The sequence below is a fragment of the Sus scrofa genome, chromosome 4 (genome assembly GCF_054392235.1).
Source record: "Sus scrofa isolate SSC_HxYL_T2T_F1_AM1 chromosome 4, Sscrofa_HxYL_maternal_Yorkshire_Landrace_v2.0, whole genome shotgun sequence".
NCBI classification, from domain to species: Eukaryota; Metazoa; Chordata; class Mammalia; order Artiodactyla; family Suidae; genus Sus; species Sus scrofa.
This window is the reverse complement of record NC_139386.1, coordinates 102,826,312-102,849,491: the sequence shown is the minus strand read 5'-3', so window position 1 is coordinate 102,849,491 and position 23,180 is coordinate 102,826,312. Positions and strand designations below refer to the sequence as shown.

Here is a 23,180-nt window from a genome sequence, read left to right as displayed (position 1 = left end):
ACAAACACTGTTGCAAAGCACCCTACAATTTCACAGTACATAACAAAACATTTACTTTAAAAATATATTCCTTCATAAAAGGTTCATAGAACATTGGCATGTCAACATGGGACAAAACTGTCAAAGTGTGTCATCAATTCTGTGACAGCAAGATACTTCTGTGTCGTCAATTTCACAATCACAAGTTACCATCTGAGTTTTAAATATGTATTTTTATTTTATTTTATTTTATTTTTGTCTTTTTGCCATTTCTAGGGCCGCTTCTGTTTTGTCTTTTTGCCATTTCTAGGGCCGCTTCTGTGGCACATGGAGGTTCCCAGGCTAGGGGTCCAATAGGAGCTGTAGCCACCGGCCTATACCAGAGCCACAGCAACGAGGGATCCCAGCCAAGTCTGCGACCTACACCACAGTTCAGGGCAACACCGGATCCTTAACCCATGGAGCAAGGCCAGGGATCAGACCTGCAACTTCGGATTGGTTAACCACTGAGCCATGACGGGAACTCCTAAATACATTTTTTAAATAAAAAATGAATTCTACAGTGAAAAGTTCCTGCAGCAATACTTACTAGTTAATTAACATGTACTTTCATGAAGATGTTGTTCCATAATAATTTACATTATCAACTTACTCTGCCAAAAAGGACCATTTCAACAAGTTTCGCAGTCCCAAAATGCTTGTCATTTGTTTTCTATTTACTTTTCCTTTTTTGTTGGTTCTGCTGGTTCTATTTTATGCTTTTTATCATCTGACTCTACTGTCTCCTCCACTTCAGGCAGAAGCCTGGCTTTCTTAGCACTCGGTGGGGCATCCTCACCATTATCCTTGCATATTGTAGACCATTTTATCGCCATGTCCAGCTCTGGAGGCGGAGGTTTCTTCTCAGCAGAGAAGGTCTCGGAAGGAGATATATAGTTTGACTTCCATATTTTGAATTCCTTTGGAGGCTCCTCTGGCCCCTTGACCACGTGCCACTCCTAGTCCACCTGCTTGTTGAGCAGGTTGTAGAGAAAGCCCCCCTCCCCCGCCCCCGGAACAAGAACAGCTCGTCTGGGCCAGGCTGCCGCCCCCCCTATGTCGCCGGATCCCAGACTCTGTGACTCGTTTTCTCTGGCTCGCTGCTGTTCTCCTCGCGAGAGAAGCCCGAGCTGCTGCTGCCATAGGCCGCGAGGTAGCTCAGGGGGTTCTTCTCTGCGGCCATGAGTGCCCCGGTGTTTTCATTTTCTTGACCGTGACCTTTGAAGCACAAAAGTTTTAAATTTTGATGAATTACTATTTACCTATTTTTTTCTTTTTTTGCCTGTGCTTTTGATGTCACATCTAAAAACTCTTTGCCAGGAGTTCCTCCTATGGCACAACTGGATCAGAAGTGTTTCTGCAGCACCAGGACACAGGTTCAATCCCTGGCCCCGCACAGTGAGTTAAAGGATCTGGCGTTGCCACAGCTTCAGTGTAAGCCACAACTGCAACTCAGATCTGATCCCTGGCCTGGGAACTCCATATGCTGTGGGGTGGCCAAAAAAGAAAACGAACAAACAGGAGTTCCCGACATAGCTCAGTGGTTAATGAATCCAATTAGGAACCATGAGGTTGCAGGTTCCATCCCTGGCCTTGCTCAGTGGGTTAAGGATCCGGCGTTGCTGTGAGCTGTGGTGTAGGTCACAGATGTGGCTCGGATCCCGAGTTGCTGGTATAGGCAGTGGCTACAGCTCCGATTGGACCCCTAGCCTGGGAACCTCCATATGCCATGGGAGCAGCCCTAGAAAAGGCAAAAAGAAAAAAAAAAAAAAAAAAAAAAAGGAAAACAAACAAGCAAAACCCAGCTTCATGGCCTCTCACCTTCTGAGATGGCCCACACTGCCTATGAAATGCGTAACTCTTGAACTAAATCTACTTCTGATCTATCCAAAAAAACTCAAATATTTGCCAAATCCAAAGTTTGAAGATTTACTCCTTTGTTTCCTTCTAGGAGTTTTATAGGTTTAGCTCTCACATTTAGGTCTTTGACCTTTTTTGAGCTAATATTTGTATTTGGGGGGAAGTAAGGGTCTGACCACATTCTTTTGCTTATGGTCATCCAGTTGTACCACCATCATTTGTTTTCCTTCCTCACTGAATGGTGTGGCACCCTTCTCAAAAATCAGTTGACAATACATATGTGAATTTATTTCTGTACTCTCAATTCTATTCCATTGATTTATATGTCTATCCTTATGCCAATACCACACTGTCTTAATAACTGTAGCTTTATAGTGAGCGTTGAAATTGAGACAAGAATGACCTCTGACTGTGTTCTTTTCAGTGTTGTTTTGGTGAATTAAGGCTTAGTAACTGAAATTCCTTGCTACTGGGGTACGCTTGATTTTGCCTTAAGAGATGGGAATGACAGCACAAACAGTGATTAGAAAAAAATAACACAAGTTTATATTCACATCTAGTAAGTTAAGACTCCACAATAAACTAGTTACAGCAAGTACTCTTAGAATTTGAAAAAAAAATATTAGAGAATGATTTGGACTTAACACCGAATTGGGGTGGTCAAGACAATTTTACCTGGATCCTATAGGTCAAGGAAGCCCCCGTTGATTTCTGAGCTAAACATATTTGCCCATGTTTTGCTTTGCAGGAGTCCTCCAGCTTTTCCATGTGTGTATATCTTGAAAGTCACCTTACTAATGTTAGCAGTTTCCTAAGTGCTTCTTAAATAAATCTTGCTGATTTTTTTTTCAAAAACTCTCTTTAGTTTCCACATAAAATTATTAACACATACATACATATACAAACCAATAAACTTGTTTTATCCTCTTTTGTCTAGGACTATGACAAATCCGAAGGTATACCTAAGGAAGTAACTACAGTGGACGAGGGTAAAGAGGTGTATGTTCTCATGGATGATTCAAGCCTGTCCAGCAGTGTGGATGTTGACAAAGGCTTTGCCATTGCCTTTGTTGTTGTTCTGTTCCTGTTCCTTACGGTGATGATTTTTCGGTGTGCCAAGCTGGTGAAGAATCCCTATGAGGCAAGCTCCACAACCACAGAACCATCTCTTAGCTGAACTATGAAAAAGCCTAGTAGACTTTCCTCCACAGGGGATTTGAAAGCTTTTATACAGACATTTATGAAGCAGACTTATATTATTTTACCTCCCTATCTCTCAGCCTTATCATTCTTGCATTCCACAATAAGCCCATGAGGGTGAATGGCGAATACTAAGAGGGATGAAACACAAGCTAGTCTGTATTGTTTCTATTCAGAGAAGTAGTTACCAAAGTGGGACAGAGATAGGTTGAACTTATTGATTAAGATAACATCATGGGAGTTCCCACTGTGGTGCAATGGAAACGAATCTGACTAGTAATCACAAGGTTATGGGTTTGATATCTGGCCTCGCTCAGTGGGTTAAGGATCTGGTGTTGCCGGGAGCTGTGGTGTAGGTCACAGATGGGGCTCAGATCCTGCTTTGCTGTGGCTATGGTGTAGGTCAGCAGCTGTAGGTCTGATTCAACCCCTGGGCCTGGGCACCTCCATATGCCGTGGGTATGGCCCTAAAAAGCAAAAAAATAAAATAAAATAAAATAAAAATAAATAAATAAATAAATAAGGTCATGGGTTTCAGTCCTCCAGTATCTAATATTCTTAAGATAGTTGGCCATAATTTTATGATGTAGTATAATATAATGTCATGATGCTTGGTAAGGTGTGTCTAAAACTAGAAGGTGTTACTCGGCCATAAAAAAAGAACAAAATAATGCCATTTGTAGCAATGTGGATGGAACTAGACACTCTCATACTAAGTGAAGTATGTCAAAAGAGAAAGACAAGTACCACATGATATCTCATGTCTGAAATCTAATGAACGTTTCCACAGAAAAGAAAATCATGGACATGGAGAACAGACTTGCGGTTGCCAAGGGGGAGGGCGAGGGAGTGGAATGGACTGGGAATTTGGGGTTAATAGATGCAAACTATTGCCTTTGGAATGGATAAGCAATGAGATCCTGCTGTATAGCACTGGGAACTATGGCTAGTCACTTATAATGGAGCATAATAATGTGAGAGAAAGGAATGTATATATGTCTTTGTGACTGGGTCACCTTGCTGTACAGTAGAAAATTGACAGGACACTGTAAACCAGCTATAATGGAAAAAATAAGAATCATGGAAATAAATAAATAAACTGAAGAATTCTACATGGATAACCACCTCAAAGTAGATCATTAAAGTGATATTTCCTTAAAGTGGGATAACCTAAACCAAACAGCAACAGAAACACAGGCATTTCATAAAAATAAATGCAAATTTTATGAAATGTGAAAAAATAAAATAAAACTAGAAGCCCTCCTAGAGGTGGTCCTAAGAGGTCTCTTTAATTACACAAATGTGAGGCCAGGAGGTACCAATTATCTATGATAAGAATCAAACAAGACCTTTTCAGTGTATGAGGTTTTATAAAAAGCTGATGCCTTTCTCAAGTGGGCAGAGCTTTGTGGTAGAGGGGAACTAATTTGTCTTGGGTGAATTCTTTAATCTCCCTCAGCCTACATTTCTTCATCTATAAAAGAACACCTAGGAGAGCAAAAACACCATGGTGAAGGCCAAGGATAAGAATGGTGGCAGCGGAAAGAAAGCCCTGAAACACAAAGTCACCACTGAAGAACCTCAGGAGGCTGCAGTCGCTGAGGATGGGATGACAGAAAGCAGGGTCCAACCCCCAAAAGTGGCTGCCTTTCCCCCAGGTTTCAGCACTTCGGAGATTAAGAACAAAAATCGGCAACACTTAATGTTCACGCAGTGGAAATAGCAGCAGCAGAAGGAAAAGTTGGCAGACAAGAAAAGAACTTAAAAGCAAGAGAGAGGGTCTTGGTGATAAGGCTCCACCAAAGCCTGCACCCAAGACCCCTGACAACCAACAAGTATAAAATAACATCTAGTGGGTTAAAAGGGGGCCCTCTAAATGATATGTCCATGTCCTTACCCCTGAAAAGAAGGTCTCTGCAGATATAATTAAGCTAAGAATCTCAAGATAAACTCAACCTGGAATATCGAGGTGAGCCATAAATCCAATGACAAGTGTCTTTATAAAAGACAGGAGTTCCTGGAGTTCCCATCGTGGCGCAGTGGAAACAGATTTGACTAGGAACCATGAGGCTGCAGGTTCAATCCCTGGCCTCACTCAGTGGGTTAAGGATCCAGAGTTGCCGTGAGCTGTGGTGTGGATCTCAGACCCAGCTCAGATCTGGTGTCTGTGGCTCTGGTGTAGCCCAGCAGCAACAGCTCCGATTCGACCCCTAGTCTGAGAACTTTCATATGCCTCAGGTGTGGCCCTAAAAAGACAAAAGACAAAACAAAACCAAAAAAAAGGCAGGAGTTCCTTGGTGGTCTAGCGGTTAAGGATTTGGCATGGTCACTGCTGTGGCTCAGTGGTCACATCTATGGCTTGAGTTTTACCCCTGGCCCAGGAACTTATACATGCCATGGGGGTAGCCCCCCTCCCCCCAAAAAAAGGCAGAAGAGAAGATACAGAGAGAAAGATGAAAAGGAGAGATCAGAGTTACACAACCACAAGCTGAAGAATCCTTGCCTGGAACCACCAGAAGCTAGAAGAGGCAATGGAGTATCCTCCCCAGAACCTTTGAAGGGAACGCAGCCCTGCCAACACCTTGATTTGGGATTCTAACCTCCAGAGGGCTAACATGTGTTCCCTCCAGAAGCTCAGGAATTAACCTTTTCCCTACCCCAAAAAATATAATGCAAGACAGACACATGGGTTTTTTTTGTTTTTGTTTTTTGCTTTTTAGGGCCGCACCCGCAGCATATGGAGGTTCCCAGGCTAGGGGTCAAATCGGAGCTATAGCTGCTGACCTGTGCCACAGCAACACCAGATCCGAGCTGCGTCTGCAACCTACACCACAGCTCACAACAACGCCGGATCCTTAACCCACTGAGTGAGACCAGGGATTGAACCCACAGCCTCATAGTTCTCAGTCGGATTCGTTTCCACTGCACCACAACAGCAACTCCAAGACAGACACATGATTAATGAAAACATCAATATACAGTCACCAGGGAGTCACAGATTTATTTTATTTTATTTTTGTCTTTTTAGGGCCACACCTGCAGCATATGGAAGTTTCCAGGCTAGGGGTCAAATCAGAGCTGTAGCTGCTGGACTATACCACAGCTCACGGCAATGCCGGATCCTCAACCCACAACAAAGCCAGGGATCAAACCCATGTCCTCATGGATACTAGTAGGGCTCGTTACCGTGGAGCCACGACAGGAAATCCGGGGGTCAGAGATTAGACTGTTATTTTACTTTCTCTGGTAACCTATCCAAGAAAAAAGAATGCCTCAGTCAGAAGAGGATCATCTGTAGAAGCAGAGAAAGAGGAGCAACCCAAGGCAAACTCACATAGGGCCAAAGTGAATACGGTTCAGGAGAGAAGGCAACTTAGCCTTGGACAGCAGACAGTCCTTCATGTGGAGAGTCAGGGAGTTACAGCCCACAGACCATGGATCTGCCTGGTTTTTGCCCACATTATCTCTGTTAATCTGGTGTCCTTAAACCTTCCTTTCACCTACCTTAAGCTGGCCACTTAGAAAACCGATTGGTCTGCAGAAAAGTTTTATGGGGCCAGATCTCCTCCAGTATAATCTACAAAGCATGTGTGTGTGTGCTGGGTTCTATATTTGTTTTTTGAGGTTACATTTAAAAATTATTATCCTACCTGCTGTGTAGCACTGGGAACTATGTCTAGTCACTTATGACGGAGTGAGAAAAAAGAATGTACATATATATGTGTGACTGGGTCACCTTGCTATACAGTAGAAAATTGACAGAACACATCTGTCAAAATTCAGGTATAAACCAGGTATAATGGGAAAAAATAAAAATCATTCATAAAAATAAAATAATTATTCTGAAAGTAATAGCATCCATAAAAGTAATAAATGCACATGGTAAAAAAAAAAAAAACAAAACTTTTTTTGGAGTTCCCATCATGACTCAGGGGTAACGAATCTGACTAGTATCCATGAGGACACAGGTTCGATCCCTGGCCTTGCTCAGTGGGTTAAGGATCCAGTGTTGCTATGAGCTGTGGTGTAGGTCACAGTCTCAGCTGGGATCTGGTGTTGCTGTGGCATAGGATTCAGCCCCTAGCCTGGGAACCTCCATATGCCCTGGGTGCGTCCCTAAAAAGACAAAAACAAAACAAAACAAATTTTTTTTTCGAGAGTTCCTGTTGTGGCACAGCGGAAATGAATCTGACTAGGAACCATGAGGTTTTGGGTTTGATCCCTGGCCTTGCTCAGTGGGTTAAGGATCCGGCGTTGCCATGAGCTGTGGTATAAGTCAAAGATGTAGCTTGATCCTATGTTGCTGTGGCTCTGGCGTAGGCCGGCAGCTATAGCTCCGATTAGACCCCTAGCCTGGGAATCTCCATAGCCTCAGACTTGGCCCTAAAAACCAAAAAAAAAAAAATCTTTTTCAAATATTACCTAAGAATAAAAATGCAGAAGGTTCCTAGATACTGCCTTGTTTCCCAATCCTTTCTAGAGATAACCGCTATTAAGGTAGTTTATTTTTGCATATATGTATATCTTTATGGCCATTCTTTTCTTTTTATTTTTAAATGAGTATTGTTGAATAAACTACCCAATTTCTTTTCTTTTTTTTTTTTTTTTTTTGTCTTTTTGTTGTTGTTGTTGTTGTTGCTATTTCTTGGGCCGCTCCCGCGGCATATGGAGGTTCCCAGGCTAGGGGTTGAATCGGAGCTGTAGCCACCAGCCTATGCCAGAGCCACAGCAACGTGGGATCTGAGCCACGTCTGCAACCTACACCAACCACAGCTCACGGCAACGCCGGATCGTTAACCCACTGAGCAAGGGCAGGGACCGAACCCGCAACCTCATGGTTCCTAGTCGGATTCGTTAACCACTGCGCCACGACGGGAACTCCTTAACTACCCAATTTCATCTGTCAAAATTCAAATGATATAAAATGGTGTACTGTAAAAACCTCCTTTACTCCCACTCTTGTCTCCCACTCTTCCAGTTACCCTCTTCAGAGACAACCAATGTTAATTTCTTCAATATCCATCGGGCGATATTTTATTGTAAGAAGAAAAAAATACATAAAATATATTTTTGCCATTATTTAACCATAAATAGCAATGGTATGTACCATGTTCTGCACCTGCTTTTCTCATTTAAAAAATTGTCTTGAAGATCACTCCATATCAGTGCACAAAGAGCTTCATTCACCTTAAAAAAAAAAAAAAAAAAAAAAAAAAAAAAGCACATTCTTTTTTTTAAAGAGTATACCCTTATTTGGGGGTGCCATAAGGTTTAACCTACCCCTGCTGATGAAGGTTTATTTTGTTTCTAAATATTTTGTTTCAAATAATGTTATAGAAGATAATTTAGCATTTATGTCATTTCAAAGGTATTGCTGATTTAGAGTCTGGTAGAATTTACAAAATTTTTGAATTGTCAACATTCAAAACTCAGACGCTTTCATAGAAAAAAAAAAGAATTTTTTAGGAGTTCCTGCTGTGGTGCAATGGGATCTCTTCAATGCTAGGATGCAGCTTCCATCCCCCAGGCCCTGCCCAGTAGAGTGCGTTAAAGGATCCAGCATTGCTACAGCTGCAGTGGAACTACACAACTGCGCTACTACCCAACTACGGCTGGGATCTGACCCCTGACCCAGGAACTCTATATGCCAAGGAGTTGCCAAAAAAAGGAAAAAAAAGAAAACGGATTTTTAAATTTTTTTATTTTTTGGCTTTTTTTAGGGCTGCACCTGTGGCTTATGGAAGTTCCCAGGCTAGGGATCAAATCAGAGCTGTAGCTGCTGGCCTACACCACAGCCATAGCAATACCAGATCCAATGCATCTATGACCTACACCACAGCTCACAGCAACAAGGGATCCCTGATCCACTGAGGAGGCCTTGTGGATACTAGTGGGGTTCATTTCCACTGCACCACAACAAGAACTCCAAAAAATAGATTAACTTCACTTGAAAAATGGGAGATTTGACAGCATTACATCTGTCATACAGGACAAAAAATTACCTGGAGCTAAGCAGCAACTGCTCCTTGTAGGTGAGACGTGAATTTCCTAGATGACCCAAGTCCTCATCCCACTTTACTCCTTTACACTACTGATGCCTGAAATTTTCTGAGTTTTTAATCCCTGTGTTCCTTTGTTTTGATTCTAAGATCACACAATAACCTTCAGATTATGATCTAATAACCTGAACCCTAAATCTGTCTGCAAGGAAAGGATCATTTGGCATTCCAAGGTTCTGGTCCCCATGCTATGATTTCTCATGATCAAGTATTAACAGCATGTGGTTGTGATTTTTCAATGTATCACAACGGATTACAGGGGTCAACGTGCGGAGCGCAGCAACATGAGCATTCCAACTGATGCACCAGTTATTTATTATGCTATATTATTAAACTGGCAATAAGCTGTCTATCTCAATAATTTGTAATTTTTAATAATGTGAATCATTTATATCAGGTCCTGATCATCTCTGACAATAGTATTTAGTCCTCAACAAAAACAAAGCCAGAACTTGTCTCCCTAAATATTGTCCTGGGAAGGACTATACATCTCAAACCAGTCTTTCCTACAACTGCTTCTCAAATTCTAGTGAGCAAACAAATTACCTGGAGTTCTCATTAAAATTCAGATTCTGGTGTTCTCTGGTGGTGCAGTGGGTTAAGGATGCAGCATTGTCACTGCTGTGGCACTGGTTTTATCCCTGGTCCTGGAACTTCTGTATGCCATGGACACAGCCAAAAAAAAAAAAAAAAAAAAAATTCAGATTCTGGTTCAGGACCCACTTGGTGGGACCAGAGATTTAGGATCTCTAACAGGCTCCCTGATTGTAATTTAGTAGTAAGTCCTCTGAAGACACTTCCTGAGTCCCACTGCTGATCTACTGGACTGATTGCTTCAGCTTTTCAGAGCAATGAAGAAATCAGGCTGGAATAAGATGCTCCAAAACCTCCTGCTTCTCTTCAACACCCCCCATTCCTCATTTCCACCCCCAGCCCACCCACACACACATCAGAAAACTAAGAGAATTTAACTAACAGAAAAATAATCAGGGCAGAGCAAAGATTTCCTTCAATCATTAGATATAACGGGGCACCATATGTCAGATGCTAGGGGAAACAAAGATGATTAAGACAGGACCTTAGCCTTGAGTTGATCACAAACCAGCAGAGAAAACACACATAGATAACTCACAAGTGGAAAGGAACTAAGATAAAAGAACCACAGAGGGAGGAGTTAACTCTGTAGGGAAAGAGTGATGGTCTAGAAAAGTGATTCTTTTGGGGTTTTTTTAGGGCTGCACCCATGGCATAGAGAAGTTCCCCGGCTAGGGGTTCAACTGGAGCTACAGCTGCCAGCTTCCACCACAGCCACAGCAGCGCCAGATCTGAGCCACATTTGTGACCTGCACCACAACTCACAAAGCCAGATACCTAACCCACTGAGCGAGGCCAGGGATCAAACCCACTTCCTCATGGATACTAGTCGGGTTCATTACTGCTGAGCCATGTCGGGAACTCCAACACTGATTTTTTTATTTTATTTTATTTTATTTGTCTTTTTGTCTTTTCCAGGGCCACACCGGCAACATATGGATGTCCCCAGGCTAGGGGTCTAATCAGGGCTGTAGCTGCTGTCCTACACCAGAGCCACAGCAATGCTAGATCCAAGCTGCGTCTGAGACCTACACCACAGCTCACCACAATGTGGGATCCTTAACCCACTGAGTGGGGCCAGGGATCAAACCCGAAGTTTCATGGTTCTTAGTTGGATTCGTTAACCACTGAGCCACTACGGGAACTCCCCAGGTTTATATATTTTTTTAATGAAGTTAGGTGCAGTTAGTGTAAAGATAGCTGGGCAGATTAAAGCAATGACGAGATTCCGTGGTAGTCAACAGTGCTGATTCATCAAATACATCTGGTTCTCCCTCCCTGGAGTGAATGTTCTTCCTGGCCCCTCTGTGTTTGGGTAGGGCCTTATGACTCATTTCCAACCAATGAGTTGTAAATTAAAGTGCCCAGAGTCACTTTAATTGCCAGCGCGAGACCCTCTAGCGTTCTCTCATTATGGCAGGGCAACTCATCCGCCTGGGTTTCTAAGTAGCTCCACAGCGACCCCAGCTGCCCCAGCTGGATTCCTAACCCAGGATTCTTAACACATTGAGCCTCAGGGGGAACTCCATTTTAATGTTTATTGCTGAGTGATTTGTAGTGGCTAAAAACTGAAAACTAGATTTCAAAATATGGGTTATTATGTCATATTATGAAATATTGTGCAACTGCCAAAAAGACAACTTTTCATCCTTTTTGGCTCTTGGCAATACTGCCACCACTTGGAGTGGTGGAAGAGGCGGAGCTTCTGCAATGCACCCCAGGCCACGCCTACTTTAGCCAGACTCTTCTCACGTGTGCTCCGGGAGGCTCCGCTTTGACGCATGCGTATTAGGCGGCGTTTCTCACCCTTTTAGGGGCGCCCTGCCTCTTTGAATTTGACCCCGTCAGGCTACCGTCGTGGCGACCGGAACAGCGCCTCAGGTTTGCTTCCGGCGTCTTTTTTTTTTTTTTTTTTTTTTTCTTCCCCTTCCCTCCCTCACGCTTCTTCCCCTCCCCCTGCTCCCTTTTCCCTTCGGTTTCGTTCTTTCCTACCGAGGCCGACCCCTGAATCGTGGGGTCTGGTCGGTGAGAAAGAGCCATCGTAGCTGGAAGCAGGGAGGTGTGGGAAACACTGTTAATTGAGGTATTTGGAGACCAAGGGCTTATCTCGAATGGTTTGTTTGTGGTGGGAGGTCGGGTGAGGATGGGTAGGAAGTCTTCCCTGAGAGACTATCGGGGGCGGGGTTGAGCTGGGTTCGCGGGTGGGTGGGACGCACCCCTAAAATGAGTAACACGGGGGTGGGGCGGCGTGTGGGCAAAAGAAAAATGGAGACGGTGAAAATTGGCACTGGGGTCGCGCGGCATTCTGGCGTCAGTTTTGTTTGAACCGTTTGATCAGGAAAGCAGTTAACACCAAAGTGTGGGGGCGTTTGAATTGACGATTTGAGGCAGCCACATTTTTTATTCCCAAATTGTTTTATTTCTTTTCACTTTGGGGAAACCTCTTTGCTGCAAGCTTTTGTCTGCTTAAGTATTACAGACTTTTTAAAAATGTAAATTGCCATGTGAAAGCAAAGTAATGTAGGGGGAAAAGTAATTAAAAAGAAATTATTGAGTTACAGACCAAATCCTCTGCTCCAGGTGGGGATATTTACTCAGGTTAGTCATGGTGTGCAAACAGGGATATATCAAATTAGTTAATTAAAGAACACAGGTCACAGAAATCTCTTCGATATGTTGATTCTCTTCAGTTTCCTAAAACATTTTAGATAGCTCCCTGTTGCGTAATATGTGTTCTCCACGCCCTCTCAAACTTTTTCGTTTTATTCAGGTCTGTAGTCTAGCCTGCAAGAGGTGAGAACTGCAAAATCTCAGCTTCAGACACTGGAGAATGGGGAGAAAGAACATGGAATCAAACCTACCTATATATATTTGAGTAACAAATAGCAGAGTAGAAATGAGTTTTGTTAGGTCACTGAAATTCTGTATTGTCGTTATAGTAATTTTAGTTTCCTGCTCTCTATATAGAGGACAACAGTATGTCCTCCCTCCCTGGGTGCATTGGTTTGGATGCAGCAGCAGCTGCAATGGAGTCTGAAGAAATTGCAGAGCTGCAACAGGCAGTCGTTGAGGAACTGGGTATCTCTATGGAAGAACTTCGACAGTTCATTGATGAAGAATTGGAAAAGATGGACTGTGTACAGCAGCGCAAGAAGCAACTAGCAGAGTTGGAGACTTGGGTAATACAGAAGGAATCCGAGGTGGCCCATGTTGACCAGCTCTTTGATGATGCATCCAAGTAAGGACCTTTTGAGAAATAGAAGGAAATCTGTCCATAATTATTGATGACATTGTGCACTTTATACTTCAGAAGGTACAGATGTGTAAAACCTTACCCTTCCCCAAAGGTTAGGGGCCAAAATCTGACCTCATACCACCCATATAATGTTTATCTATCAGAGGCTAATATATGATTAGCAATAGAGGAGTCCAAGTCTTTTTTTTTTTTTTTTTAGAAGTCCAAGTCTTAAGTCCATTTCCCTTCTTTATCCTTCACTCTACATCAGAACAATTAATTGTTTTGATTTTGTAGTAGGATCATCTAGGAGTGCACTTGGTAAAGACCTGCTGTTTCATGTAACTGTGAAGTATTAATAAGTTCCTAGAGCCCTGTTTCTACTCCTAAATCCCCAGAAAATTTTATTTCTGGTGCTCTAATTGTCACTTAAAACACATATTTAAACAACAAGAAGGTAAATGATGAAGTAAGGTTGAAAGGACCATGCTTTGGGCGTATTTTGGATTTTTGAAAAACTTCCCTGAAAACCACTATTTAAACATTTTTCTGTGGGGAAAGCATTTTATGTTCAGAAATGAGACATGGAGTTCCTGTTGTGGCTCAGCTATCTGACTAGTATCCATGAGGATGTGGGTTCAATCCCTGGCCCAGCTCAGTGGGTTAAGGATCTGGCATTGCCGTGAGCTGTTGTGTAGGTCACAGACACAGCTCAGATCCGGCATTGCTTTGGCTGTGATGTAGGCCAGCAGCTGCAGCTCCAATTAGACCCCTAGCCTAGGAATTTCAGTATGCCTCGGGTGCGGCCCTAAAATAAAAAATAAAAAAAAGAGGAGTTCCTGTCGTGGCGCAGCAGAAATGTATCCATCTAGGAACCATGAGGTTGCGAGTTTGATCCTTGGCTTTGCTCAGTGGGTTAAAGATCCGGCGCTGCCGTGAGCTGTGGTGTAGGTTGCAAATGCAGCTCAGATCTGGTGTTGCTGTGTCTGTGGTGTAGGCTGGCAGCTGTAGCTCAAATTAGACCCCAGCCTGGGAACCTCCATGTGCCGCAGGTGCGGCCCTAAAAAGACAAAAGACAAAAAAGAAAGAAAAGAAACTGAGACTCTTTGGAATATGGCCAGTTTAAATTGAGGTCAGTATATAGTTAAATATATTTAGCCGTTCCCTTGTGGTGCAGTAGAATAAGATTCCAGCATTGTCACTGCTGTGGCTGGGGTCGCTGCTGTGGCACGAACTCAATCCCTGGCCCAGGAACTTCCACATGCCTTGGGCACAGCCCAAAAATAATAATAATATATACATATATATATTCTAGTGGCTCTTACACCTGTTTCTGCTGGCTCTGACCTTTTCTACATGTGTTCCAATATTAGGGCAGTGACTAATTGTGAGTCTTTGGTGAAGGACTTTTATTCTAAACTGGGACTACAATACCGAGACAGTAGCTCTGAGGATGAAGCTTCCCGGCCTACAGAAATAATTGAGATTCCTGATGAAGATGATGATGTCCTCAGTATTGATTCAGGTAAGAGATGAGGCTATAGATAGGACAGTCTTAGGATTGAAATTGAAGCTTGGGAAGATGAGCAGATAAAAGAAGAGAGGAGAAACCATTCTTACTCAGTATTCCAAACTGTTGGACTCATTTGTTTCAGAAAAAAATGGAAGGTTTTTTGTATCATAGATTGTCCCTACCTGCTACTTGCTGATTGAATTATTCTCCTTCCCCCATTCTCTGTAACCTTTATTCTAAATTCCCAGCTTTTCTTCTTGATGGCATTAGCACTATTAGTATAGTAGCACTGTTCTAATCTAGTTTATCTCAAAACTAGATTATTTGGGTTTTTTTTCTATTTTTAACAATTTTTTTCCAGTTTTTTAAGATATAATTTACATACTATAAAATTCACCCACTTTAGGGTTAAAGGATCCGACGTTGCCCTGAGCTCTGATATATATAGGTTGCAGATGGGGCTCATATCCCATGTTGCTATGGCTGCGGTGTAGGCCAGTGGCTGTAGCTCCGATTCAACCCTTAGCCTGGGAACCTCCATAAGCAGCAGGTGCGGCCCTAAAAAGGCAAAAGACAAAAAAAAAATTCACCCACTTTAAGTGTACAATTGAGGTTTAGTGAATTATTTACACATTAGTGCAATCTTCACTGTAATCCAGTTTTAGAACATTTGCATCACCTCAAAAAGCTTCCTCGTTCCTGTCATCAGTCTCCATTGTAACCCCAAGCAACCACTGATCTGCTTTCTTTCTCTAAAATTTTTGCCTTTTCTGGAAATTTCATATTAATAGAATCACAACATGTTGTCTTTTATATTTGCCTTCTGTCATTTAACATAATTCTTTTGAGGTTCATCCATGTATCAGTAGTTTGTTCTCTATCAGTAGTTTGTTCCTTTTTTGTTGAACGGATCCATTGTATGGATATACCACATGTTTTCATCCATTTATTATACTTTAGGTACAATTCATTTATCTGATCTGTTTTATAGACATTTTTTCCCAGATGTGGTCTTTTTATTTTCTTAGTGGTGTCTTTTGAAGAATAAAAGCTACTAAGGTAAAGGTGGAAAGTGATTGGTTGGTTGGTTTTGCTTGTGGCTATCTACTTGTTCCACCATTTGTTGAAAAGATTGTCCTTTTGGTATCCTTATCAAAGATCAACTGGCCATATATTTGAGTATCACATTAATCTAAATCACAGTGATCTAAATGCCTGTTTTTATACCAACACCACACTATCTTAATTATTAATTACTATACCTTTACGGTAAGTATTAAAATCACTTAGTGAAAGTCCTCCAAATTCGTTTGTATTTCATATATAATCCGGATGAACTTTAGCATCATCTTATCAGTTTCTACCCCCCCCAATTTATTTTAGCCTAGTAGGACTTTAAATAGGAACTATATTGAATCTAAAGATCAATTTAGGGAGTATTACCTTTTTAACAAATAACTAAATTTTCTAATGCATGAACATAGTACTTCTCCCTTAAGTATTTTATTTGTTTTAAATGCTAATGTGAATGGGATTATTTTCTTAATTTCATTTGAGGATTGCTTATTGCCTAAGTATAAAAATATGGTTGATTTTGTGTTGTTCTTGTAACATGTGACTTTATTAAGTTTACTTATTATTGTAGAAGTTTTTTGTGGATCTCTTAGGATTTTCTGTATATTAGACCATGCTATCTGCAAACAGTCATTTTATTTCTTTCTTTCTAATCTAGATGTCTTTTTTTTTTTTCTTGCCCTATCATGCCTGCTAGAACATCTAGCACAGTGTTGAAAAAAGGTTTTGAAGCAGACATCCTTATCCCTGGTCTTGAGAGGGAAGCATTTGGTCTTTAGGCATTAATTATGATGTGAGCTCTGGGTATCCTTTATCAAGTTGAGGGAAGTTGCTTTTATTCCTAGTTTGCTGAGAGTTTTTAATTCAATCTTAGATTTTTTTTTTTCTTTTTGTCTCTTTAGGGCCACACCTGAGACATATGGAGGCTCCCAGGCTAGGGGTCAAATTGGAGATGTAGCTGCCGGCCACAGCCACAGCCACAACAACGCACGATCCAAGCCACGTCTGTGACCTACATCACAGCTCACAGCAACACTGGATCCTTAACCCCCTGAGCGAGGCCAGGGATGGAACCCATGTCCTCATGGATGCTAGTCAGGTTCGTTAACCGCTGAGCCACGACAGGAACTCCTTAGATTTAGTCAGCTACCTTTTGGTATTGTCTTCAGACAATCATATGGCTTTTGTCCTTTATTTCGTATTAACAACTTTTTTTTTTTTGTATTTTAGGGCCACACATGCAGCATATGGAAATTCCCAGGCCAGGGGTCAAATCAGAGCCGCAGCTGCCAGTCTACACCACAGCCACAGCAACACCAGATCCAAGCCATGTCTATGATATACACCACAGTTCACAGCAACTCCAGATACTTAACCCACTGAATGAATCCAGGGATCAAACCCACATCCTCATTGATACTAGTTGGGTTCTTAACCTGCTGAGCCACAGTGGGATCATCCACAAAAATTATTTTTGGATATTAAACCAAACTTTGTTCCTGGAATAACTCCCAACTGACCCTTTCTTTGTCTTAGTGTATAATCCTTTTTATATGTTGCTGAATTAGATTTGCCAGTGTTTTGTTACCAATTTTTGTACATATGTTTGAGGGCTTTTGGTTTATAGTTTTATTATGATGTCTTTGGTTTTGATATCAGGGTAATATGGGCCTTATTAAGTTGGGAATTATGGAAATGGAATTATTTCTTCTTTAAATGTTTGGTAAATTCAGCAATGAGACCATCTTGGCCTGGACTTTTCTTTGTGGAAAGATTTTTCAAAATAAGCTTTTGAGTTTGGAATCATTTTAGATTTATGGAAAAATTGCAAAGATAATAGAGTTCCTGCATATCTTTCAACAGTTTATTCAAATATTAGTATGTTCCCAGGGTATATATTGGTCAGAAATAAGAAATAAATATTGGTGTATTACTTTTATCTAAACTTCAGGCTTTGATTTCTGGACTTTCTCTGTTCCAGAATCCAATCCAGGATATCATATTGAATTTCTTGTGGGAAGGCTTTTAATTACTAATCCATTTTCTTTATCTGGTGTGTCTATTTAGATTTCCTATTCTTTCTCAAGTTGCTTTTGTTCATTAGTGTTTTTCTAGGAATTTGTTCATTTCATCAAAGATGTATAAATTATTGCCATAAAGTTCATAGTATTCCCTTATGATCCTTTTTAATTTCTGTAGGTTCTGTAGTGATGTCTCTTTTATTCCTAATATTGATCATTTAGGTCTCATTTTTTTCCTTGTTCTTTTTTGGCCACCCTGAGGCATATGGAGTGGCCAGGCCAGGGATCAGATCCAAGTGGATCTCTCTTTTTTTTTCTTGTTTAGTCTGGCTACAGAGTTATCAATTTTTGTTGTTTTATAAGGAACCAGTATTTGGGTTCATTGATTTATTTTTGCTTTTTTCCTATTTCATAGGTTTTTATTCTGGTCTTTATTTTCTTCCTTCCACTTTACTTGGGTTTAACTTGCTCTTTTCTGGTTCTTTAAAGTCAAAACTGAGACTATTGACCTTTCCTCCTTTCTAGTATAAATGTTTAAAGCTAGGAGTTCCCTGGTGATTCAGCAGATTAAGGATCCAGCATTGTCACCACTGTGGCTCTGGTTGCTGCTGTGGTGCAGGTTTGATCTCTGGCCTGGGAACTTCCACATGCTGCAGGCACAGGCCCCACCCAGTAAAAGGCAAGAAAAAAAAAAGCTTTAAATTTCCCTCTAAGCATTGCTTTGCTGCATCTCACATCTTTTTATAATGTTGTATTTTCATTTAACTCATAAATTCTAATTTCCTTAGTGATTTTATTTTTTTATTTGACCTTGGGTTTCATTTTTTACCAGGCTCTCTTGTTTCCTCTTTGCATGTACATATTTTAACAGTCACCCAAGAATGTTTGGAGAACTTACTTAAGCCTCTCTATCTATGGCTTTCTCCTTTTCAGAACCTCCTTGTTAAATTTGACTGACTTGCTGTTCACCTTAAATAAGAGCTGCAGCCTCAGACTAGACAAAACTGCTAGCTGTCATGGCTAGTGCTTTGACGGTAAAGCTACAGTTTTCACATACCAAGCTGGAGGTGGAATAGGGACAGGAGCTACCCACAGGCAAGAGATCCATAGACTCCTACCTTTGTTACCAGAAGCTTTAGCAGTTTTTCTGGAATAAATACTTTTCAATCTATTGTTTGCCTTTGGCCAGTTTCCAGTGCCTTGAAGTGTGTGACAGTTTTTTCCTTTTTTTTTTTTCTTTTTTACCATGCCTGTGGCATGTGGAAGTTCCTGGGCCAGGGATCAATCCTTTGCCACAGTAGTGACCCAAGCCACAACAGTGACAGAGCTGGATCCTTAACCTGCTGTGCCACAAGAGAACTCCTTGTCGAGTTTTATACTTGTTTTTTGTATAGAGGAAAAAGTAGCTGATCTTTTCACATCACTACTACCAGAGTGCTATAGTTTTGCTTAGTTTTAAATTGTATAAATGGAATCATAGACACTGTATGCATTCTTCAGTGACTTCTTCAACATCCTGCTGACGTGTGATACTTAGTTCAGTTGCTACTGCAGTACAGTGTTCCATCGTATGAGTGTGCCACAATTTATCTAGTTTCCTAACAGTTGACACTTCATTTATTTTCAGGGGTTTTTTGCAATTATAAATAATGTTCTCAATATTCTTGTACATGATTCTTGATGCAAATGTGCAAGAATCTTTTTAGAGAGTTCCTGCTGTGGCACAGCAGGTTAAGGATCCAGCACTGACTCTGTAGCAGTGCTAGTTCGATCCCCAGCCCAGCACAGTGGATTAAGGATCTGGCATTGCTGCAGCTGCAGCTTGAATTAGATTCCCTGGCCCAGGAACACCCATATGCTGCAAGTCCAGCCCCCCAAAAAAAAAAAAATGTTTTTGGATATGTACTATAAAAGTTGCTAGTTCTTAGAATATGGAATTTTCAACCTTACTGGATAATGAATGGCCAAACAGCTTTTCATAGGGGTTGTGCAGTTTGTATTTGTACCACCAGTGGTTGAGAATGTCCTTTATTCCACATCCTTGACAACACTTGGTATTGAGATTTTAAAATTTGATTTCCCTGTCTACCAGTGAACTTAAGAATCTTTTCATGTGTTTGCAAGTCATCTGTAGTTTTCCTTTGATGTACCTGTGCATGTCTCTTGCCCATTTGCTCAGTTGTTGTCTTGATTCATAGGAAGTCTTCCTATTCTGTAATTATAATTACTAATCTTTCGCAGTTATGAATCGCACATACCACTTCAAACTTATGGTTTGTCTTTACTTTTTATATTATTTGTTAATAAACAGAAATTTAAACTTTAGCATTTTCTTTTATGGTCATTGCTTTTTATATCTGGGCAGTAGCCCTGAGTCTATAAAGATCTTCTTTTATATTGTCTTTGAAAGTTTCATAGTTTTGCCTTTTACATTTAAATCTTTAATCAGATGGAACTTATTTTTTCTGTAGTATTTGAGGTAATTTCTTTTCATCATATTGTTCTTAAAACAATTTTCCAGCACCATTTTTTTTTCCTTTAAGTGCCGCAGCTGTGGTATATGGACCCTAGGCTAGGGGTCGAAGCAGAGCTACCTGCACCACAGCTATAGCAGTGCCAGATCTGAACCACGTCTGTAACCTACACCTCAGCTCACGGCCACACTGGATCCTTAACCCACTGAGCGAGGCCATGGATCGAACCCACATATCTTCATGGATACTAGTCAGATTCGTTTCCCCTGCGCCACAACAGGAACTCCTCCAGCACCATTGTTGGAGTCATTCCCTTCTTACTGATTTACGTTGCCTGTTCCATCATAAATTATTGCCATGTATGTTTGGGTTTTTTTGTGGACTTTGTATTCCATTTCATTGGTCTGTCATTTCTTCCCATGTTAGTTCTATACTTTCTATCACAGTGGCTTTATAAGTTTTTATATTTGTTAACTCTAGTAACCTCATTTTCTTGTTCTTCACAGATGTCTTGGTTCTTTTTCATCTGATGTGCTTATATTTATATTTGAGTATTAGCTTGTCATGTTCCCCACTTCTCCCCCCCACCAATAAAAACCCCAAAACTATTGATATTGTCAAAAGATCAATTTAGGGGTAGGAGTTCCCATTGTGGCGCAGCGGAAATGAATCTGACTAGGAACCATGAGGTTGCATGTTTGATCCCTGGCCTTGCTTAGTGGGTTAAGGATCTAGCGTTGCTGTGAGCTGTGGTGTAGGTCACAGACACAGCTAGGATCCCGAGTTGCTGCGGCTATGGTGTAGGCCAGCAGCTATAGCTCCGATTCGACCCCTAGCCTGGAAACCTCCATATGCTGCAGGTGTGGCCCTAAAAAGCAAAAGGAAAAAAAAAAATTAGAGCTAGTTGATGATTCATAGTATTTAACTGTTCTATACAAAGATCATTTGTTTAGTCCTTCACATTTTTCAGTAAGGTTGATTAATTTTCTCCATGGAAAGCTTGCACATTTTTGGTCAGATTTATTCCTACCATTTTCAGTAGCCACAAAAAAATATATTTTAACAACTTTATTTCTTTTTTATTTTTATTTTTTTTATTTCCTTATTTCTTTTCTTTTCTTTTCTTTTCTTTTTTTTTTTTTTTTTAAGGGCTGCACCCATGACATAGGGAGGTTCCCAGGCTAGGGGTCGAATCAAAGCTGTAACTGCTGGCCTATGCCACAGCCACAGCAATGCAGAATCTGAGCTGTGTCTGCAACCTACACCACAGCTCAAGGCAATACCGGATCCTTAACCCACTGAGCAAGACCAGGGATCAGACCTGCATCCTCATGGATGCTATTCAGATTCATTAATCACTGAGTCATGACAGGAACTCCAACAAATGTATTTCTAATTAATTGTTGCTGATGTATAGACGTGTGGTTGACTTTTATATATAGATTTTTGTATCTGGCAATGTTTCTAAATTTTTATTTCTTTTTTTTTTTTTTTTTTTTTTTTTTGTCTTTTGTCTTTTTGTTGTTGTTGCTATTTCTTGGGCCACTCCCGCGGCATATGGAGGTTCCCAGGCTAGGGGTTGAATCAGAGCTGTAGCCACCGGCCTACGCCAGAGCCACAGCAACGCGTGATCCGAGCCGCGTCTGCAACCTACACCACAGCTCACGGCAACGCCGGATCATTAACCCACTGAGCAAGGGCAGGGATCGAACCCGCAACCTCATGGTTCCTAGTCGGATTCGTTAACCACTGCGCCACGACGGGAACTCCCTAAATTTTTATTTCTATGATTTCATTTAAGTTTTTTAAGTAAACTTTCATCTGAAAATAGCTGCAGTTTTTCCTTTCCTGTTTTTATAGAAGAAAAGTTTTTTGTTTTTCTTATATTTCACCAGCTATGACTTTTATTATATTGTTATTTTTTTATTATATTGTTAAATGGGGATTATGATGATGAGCTTCCTTGTTTTGTGCCTTATTTTATTTACTTATTTATTTTTAAAATTTAATTGGCTGCAACATGAGGAGGTTTCTGGGCCACAGATGGAACCTGCGCCATAGCAGTGACCTGAGCCATAGCAGTGACAGTGTGGGATCCTTAACCCACTAGGCCACCAAGAAATGCCTTATGGCTTATTTTAAAAGGAATGTATTTGGAGTTCTCCTGGTGGCTCAGTGGTAATGAACCTAACTAGTATCCATGAGGATTGAGTTCGATCCCTGGCCTTGCTCAGTGGGTTAAGGACTGGCATTGCCATGACGTACGGTATAGCTGCTCCAATCTTGCATTGCTGTGGCTGTGGTGTAGGCCAGCAGCTCCAGCTCTGATTCAACTCTTAGATTGGAAACTTACATCTGCTGTGGTGTGGCCCTAAAGAAAAAAAAAAAAAGTTAGAAATAAGCGTTGACAAGGGAATGGAGAAATTGAAACCCTCTAAATTGCTGGTGGAATTGTAAAATGGTACAGCCACTTTGGACAAGTCTTTTAATTCCTCAGAAAGTTAAATGTGGTGTTACTTCATGGCCTAAAATTCCACTTCCAACCATATACCCCCAAAAAACGAGAAGGTATACCCACATAAAAACTCATACACAAATGTGCATATCAACATTTTTTGTAACAGCTACAAAAGTGGAAACAATCCAAATGTCCATCAGCTGATGAATTGATAAATAAAATATGGCATATCCATACAGTGGAATATTATTCAATCATAAAAAGAAATTAAGTGCTGATAAATGTGGCAACATAGATATATCTCACATGATATATACCACATGTAATAAGACTCCGTTTAGGAGTTCCCGTCGTGGCACAGTGGTTAACGCATCCAACTAGGCACCATGAGGTTGTGGGTTCAATCCCTGGCCTTGCTCAGTGGGTTAAGGATCCTGCGTTACCATGAGCTGTGGTGTAGGTTGCAGACGCGGCTCGGATCCCTCGTTGCTGTGGCTCTGGCGTAGGCTAGTGGCTACAGCTCCAATTAGACCCCTAGCTTGGGAATCTCCATATGCCGCAAGAATGACCCTAGAAAAGGCAAAAAAATAAAATAAAATAAGACTCCATTTATATAAAATGTCCAGAATAGGTAAATCCATAGGACAGAAAGTAGATTAGCTGGGAGTTGGGGG

The 23,180-nt window shown here is 41.1% G+C and overlaps 2 protein-coding genes and 1 pseudogene across 15 annotated transcripts in view; 2 read left to right on the top strand and 1 right to left on the bottom strand.

Annotated features, from left to right (window-relative positions):
* Positions 1-695: 695 nt before the first annotated feature.
* Positions 696-1,201, bottom strand: LOC146404085 (UPF0690 protein C1orf52 pseudogene; annotated as a pseudogene).
* Positions 1,202-2,820: 1,619 nt separating this feature from the next.
* On the top strand, positions 2,821-4,174 carry CTXND2 (cortexin domain containing 2). The gene has a single exon (XM_085024318.1). The coding sequence runs from the start codon at positions 2,888-2,890 to the stop codon at positions 3,053-3,055; it is 168 nt and encodes a 55-aa protein (XP_084880444.1). The 5' UTR covers positions 2,821-2,887; the 3' UTR covers positions 3,056-4,174.
* A 7,394-nt stretch (positions 4,175-11,568) lies between these two features.
* SETDB1 (SET domain bifurcated histone lysine methyltransferase 1) overlaps positions 11,569-23,180 on the top strand; it is a 32,783-nt gene continuing 21,171 nt past the window's right edge. For 7 of the 14 annotated variants that reach the window (XM_085022952.1, XM_085022948.1, XM_085022946.1 and 4 more), the window contains exons 1-3: positions 11,569-11,612; positions 12,699-12,969; positions 14,340-14,491. Coding sequence is in view for 8 of the 14 variants with exons in the window: in XM_085022944.1 (XP_084879070.1) it covers positions 12,710-12,969; positions 14,340-14,491 (412 nt within the window). In the remaining 6 variants the exon portion in view is untranslated. Of the gene's footprint in view, positions 11,613-11,671; positions 11,815-12,698; positions 12,970-14,339; positions 14,492-23,180 lie in introns of those variants that run through there. The other 7 variants (XM_085022951.1, XM_085022947.1, XM_085022945.1 and 4 more) reach the window with 1 other exon arrangement.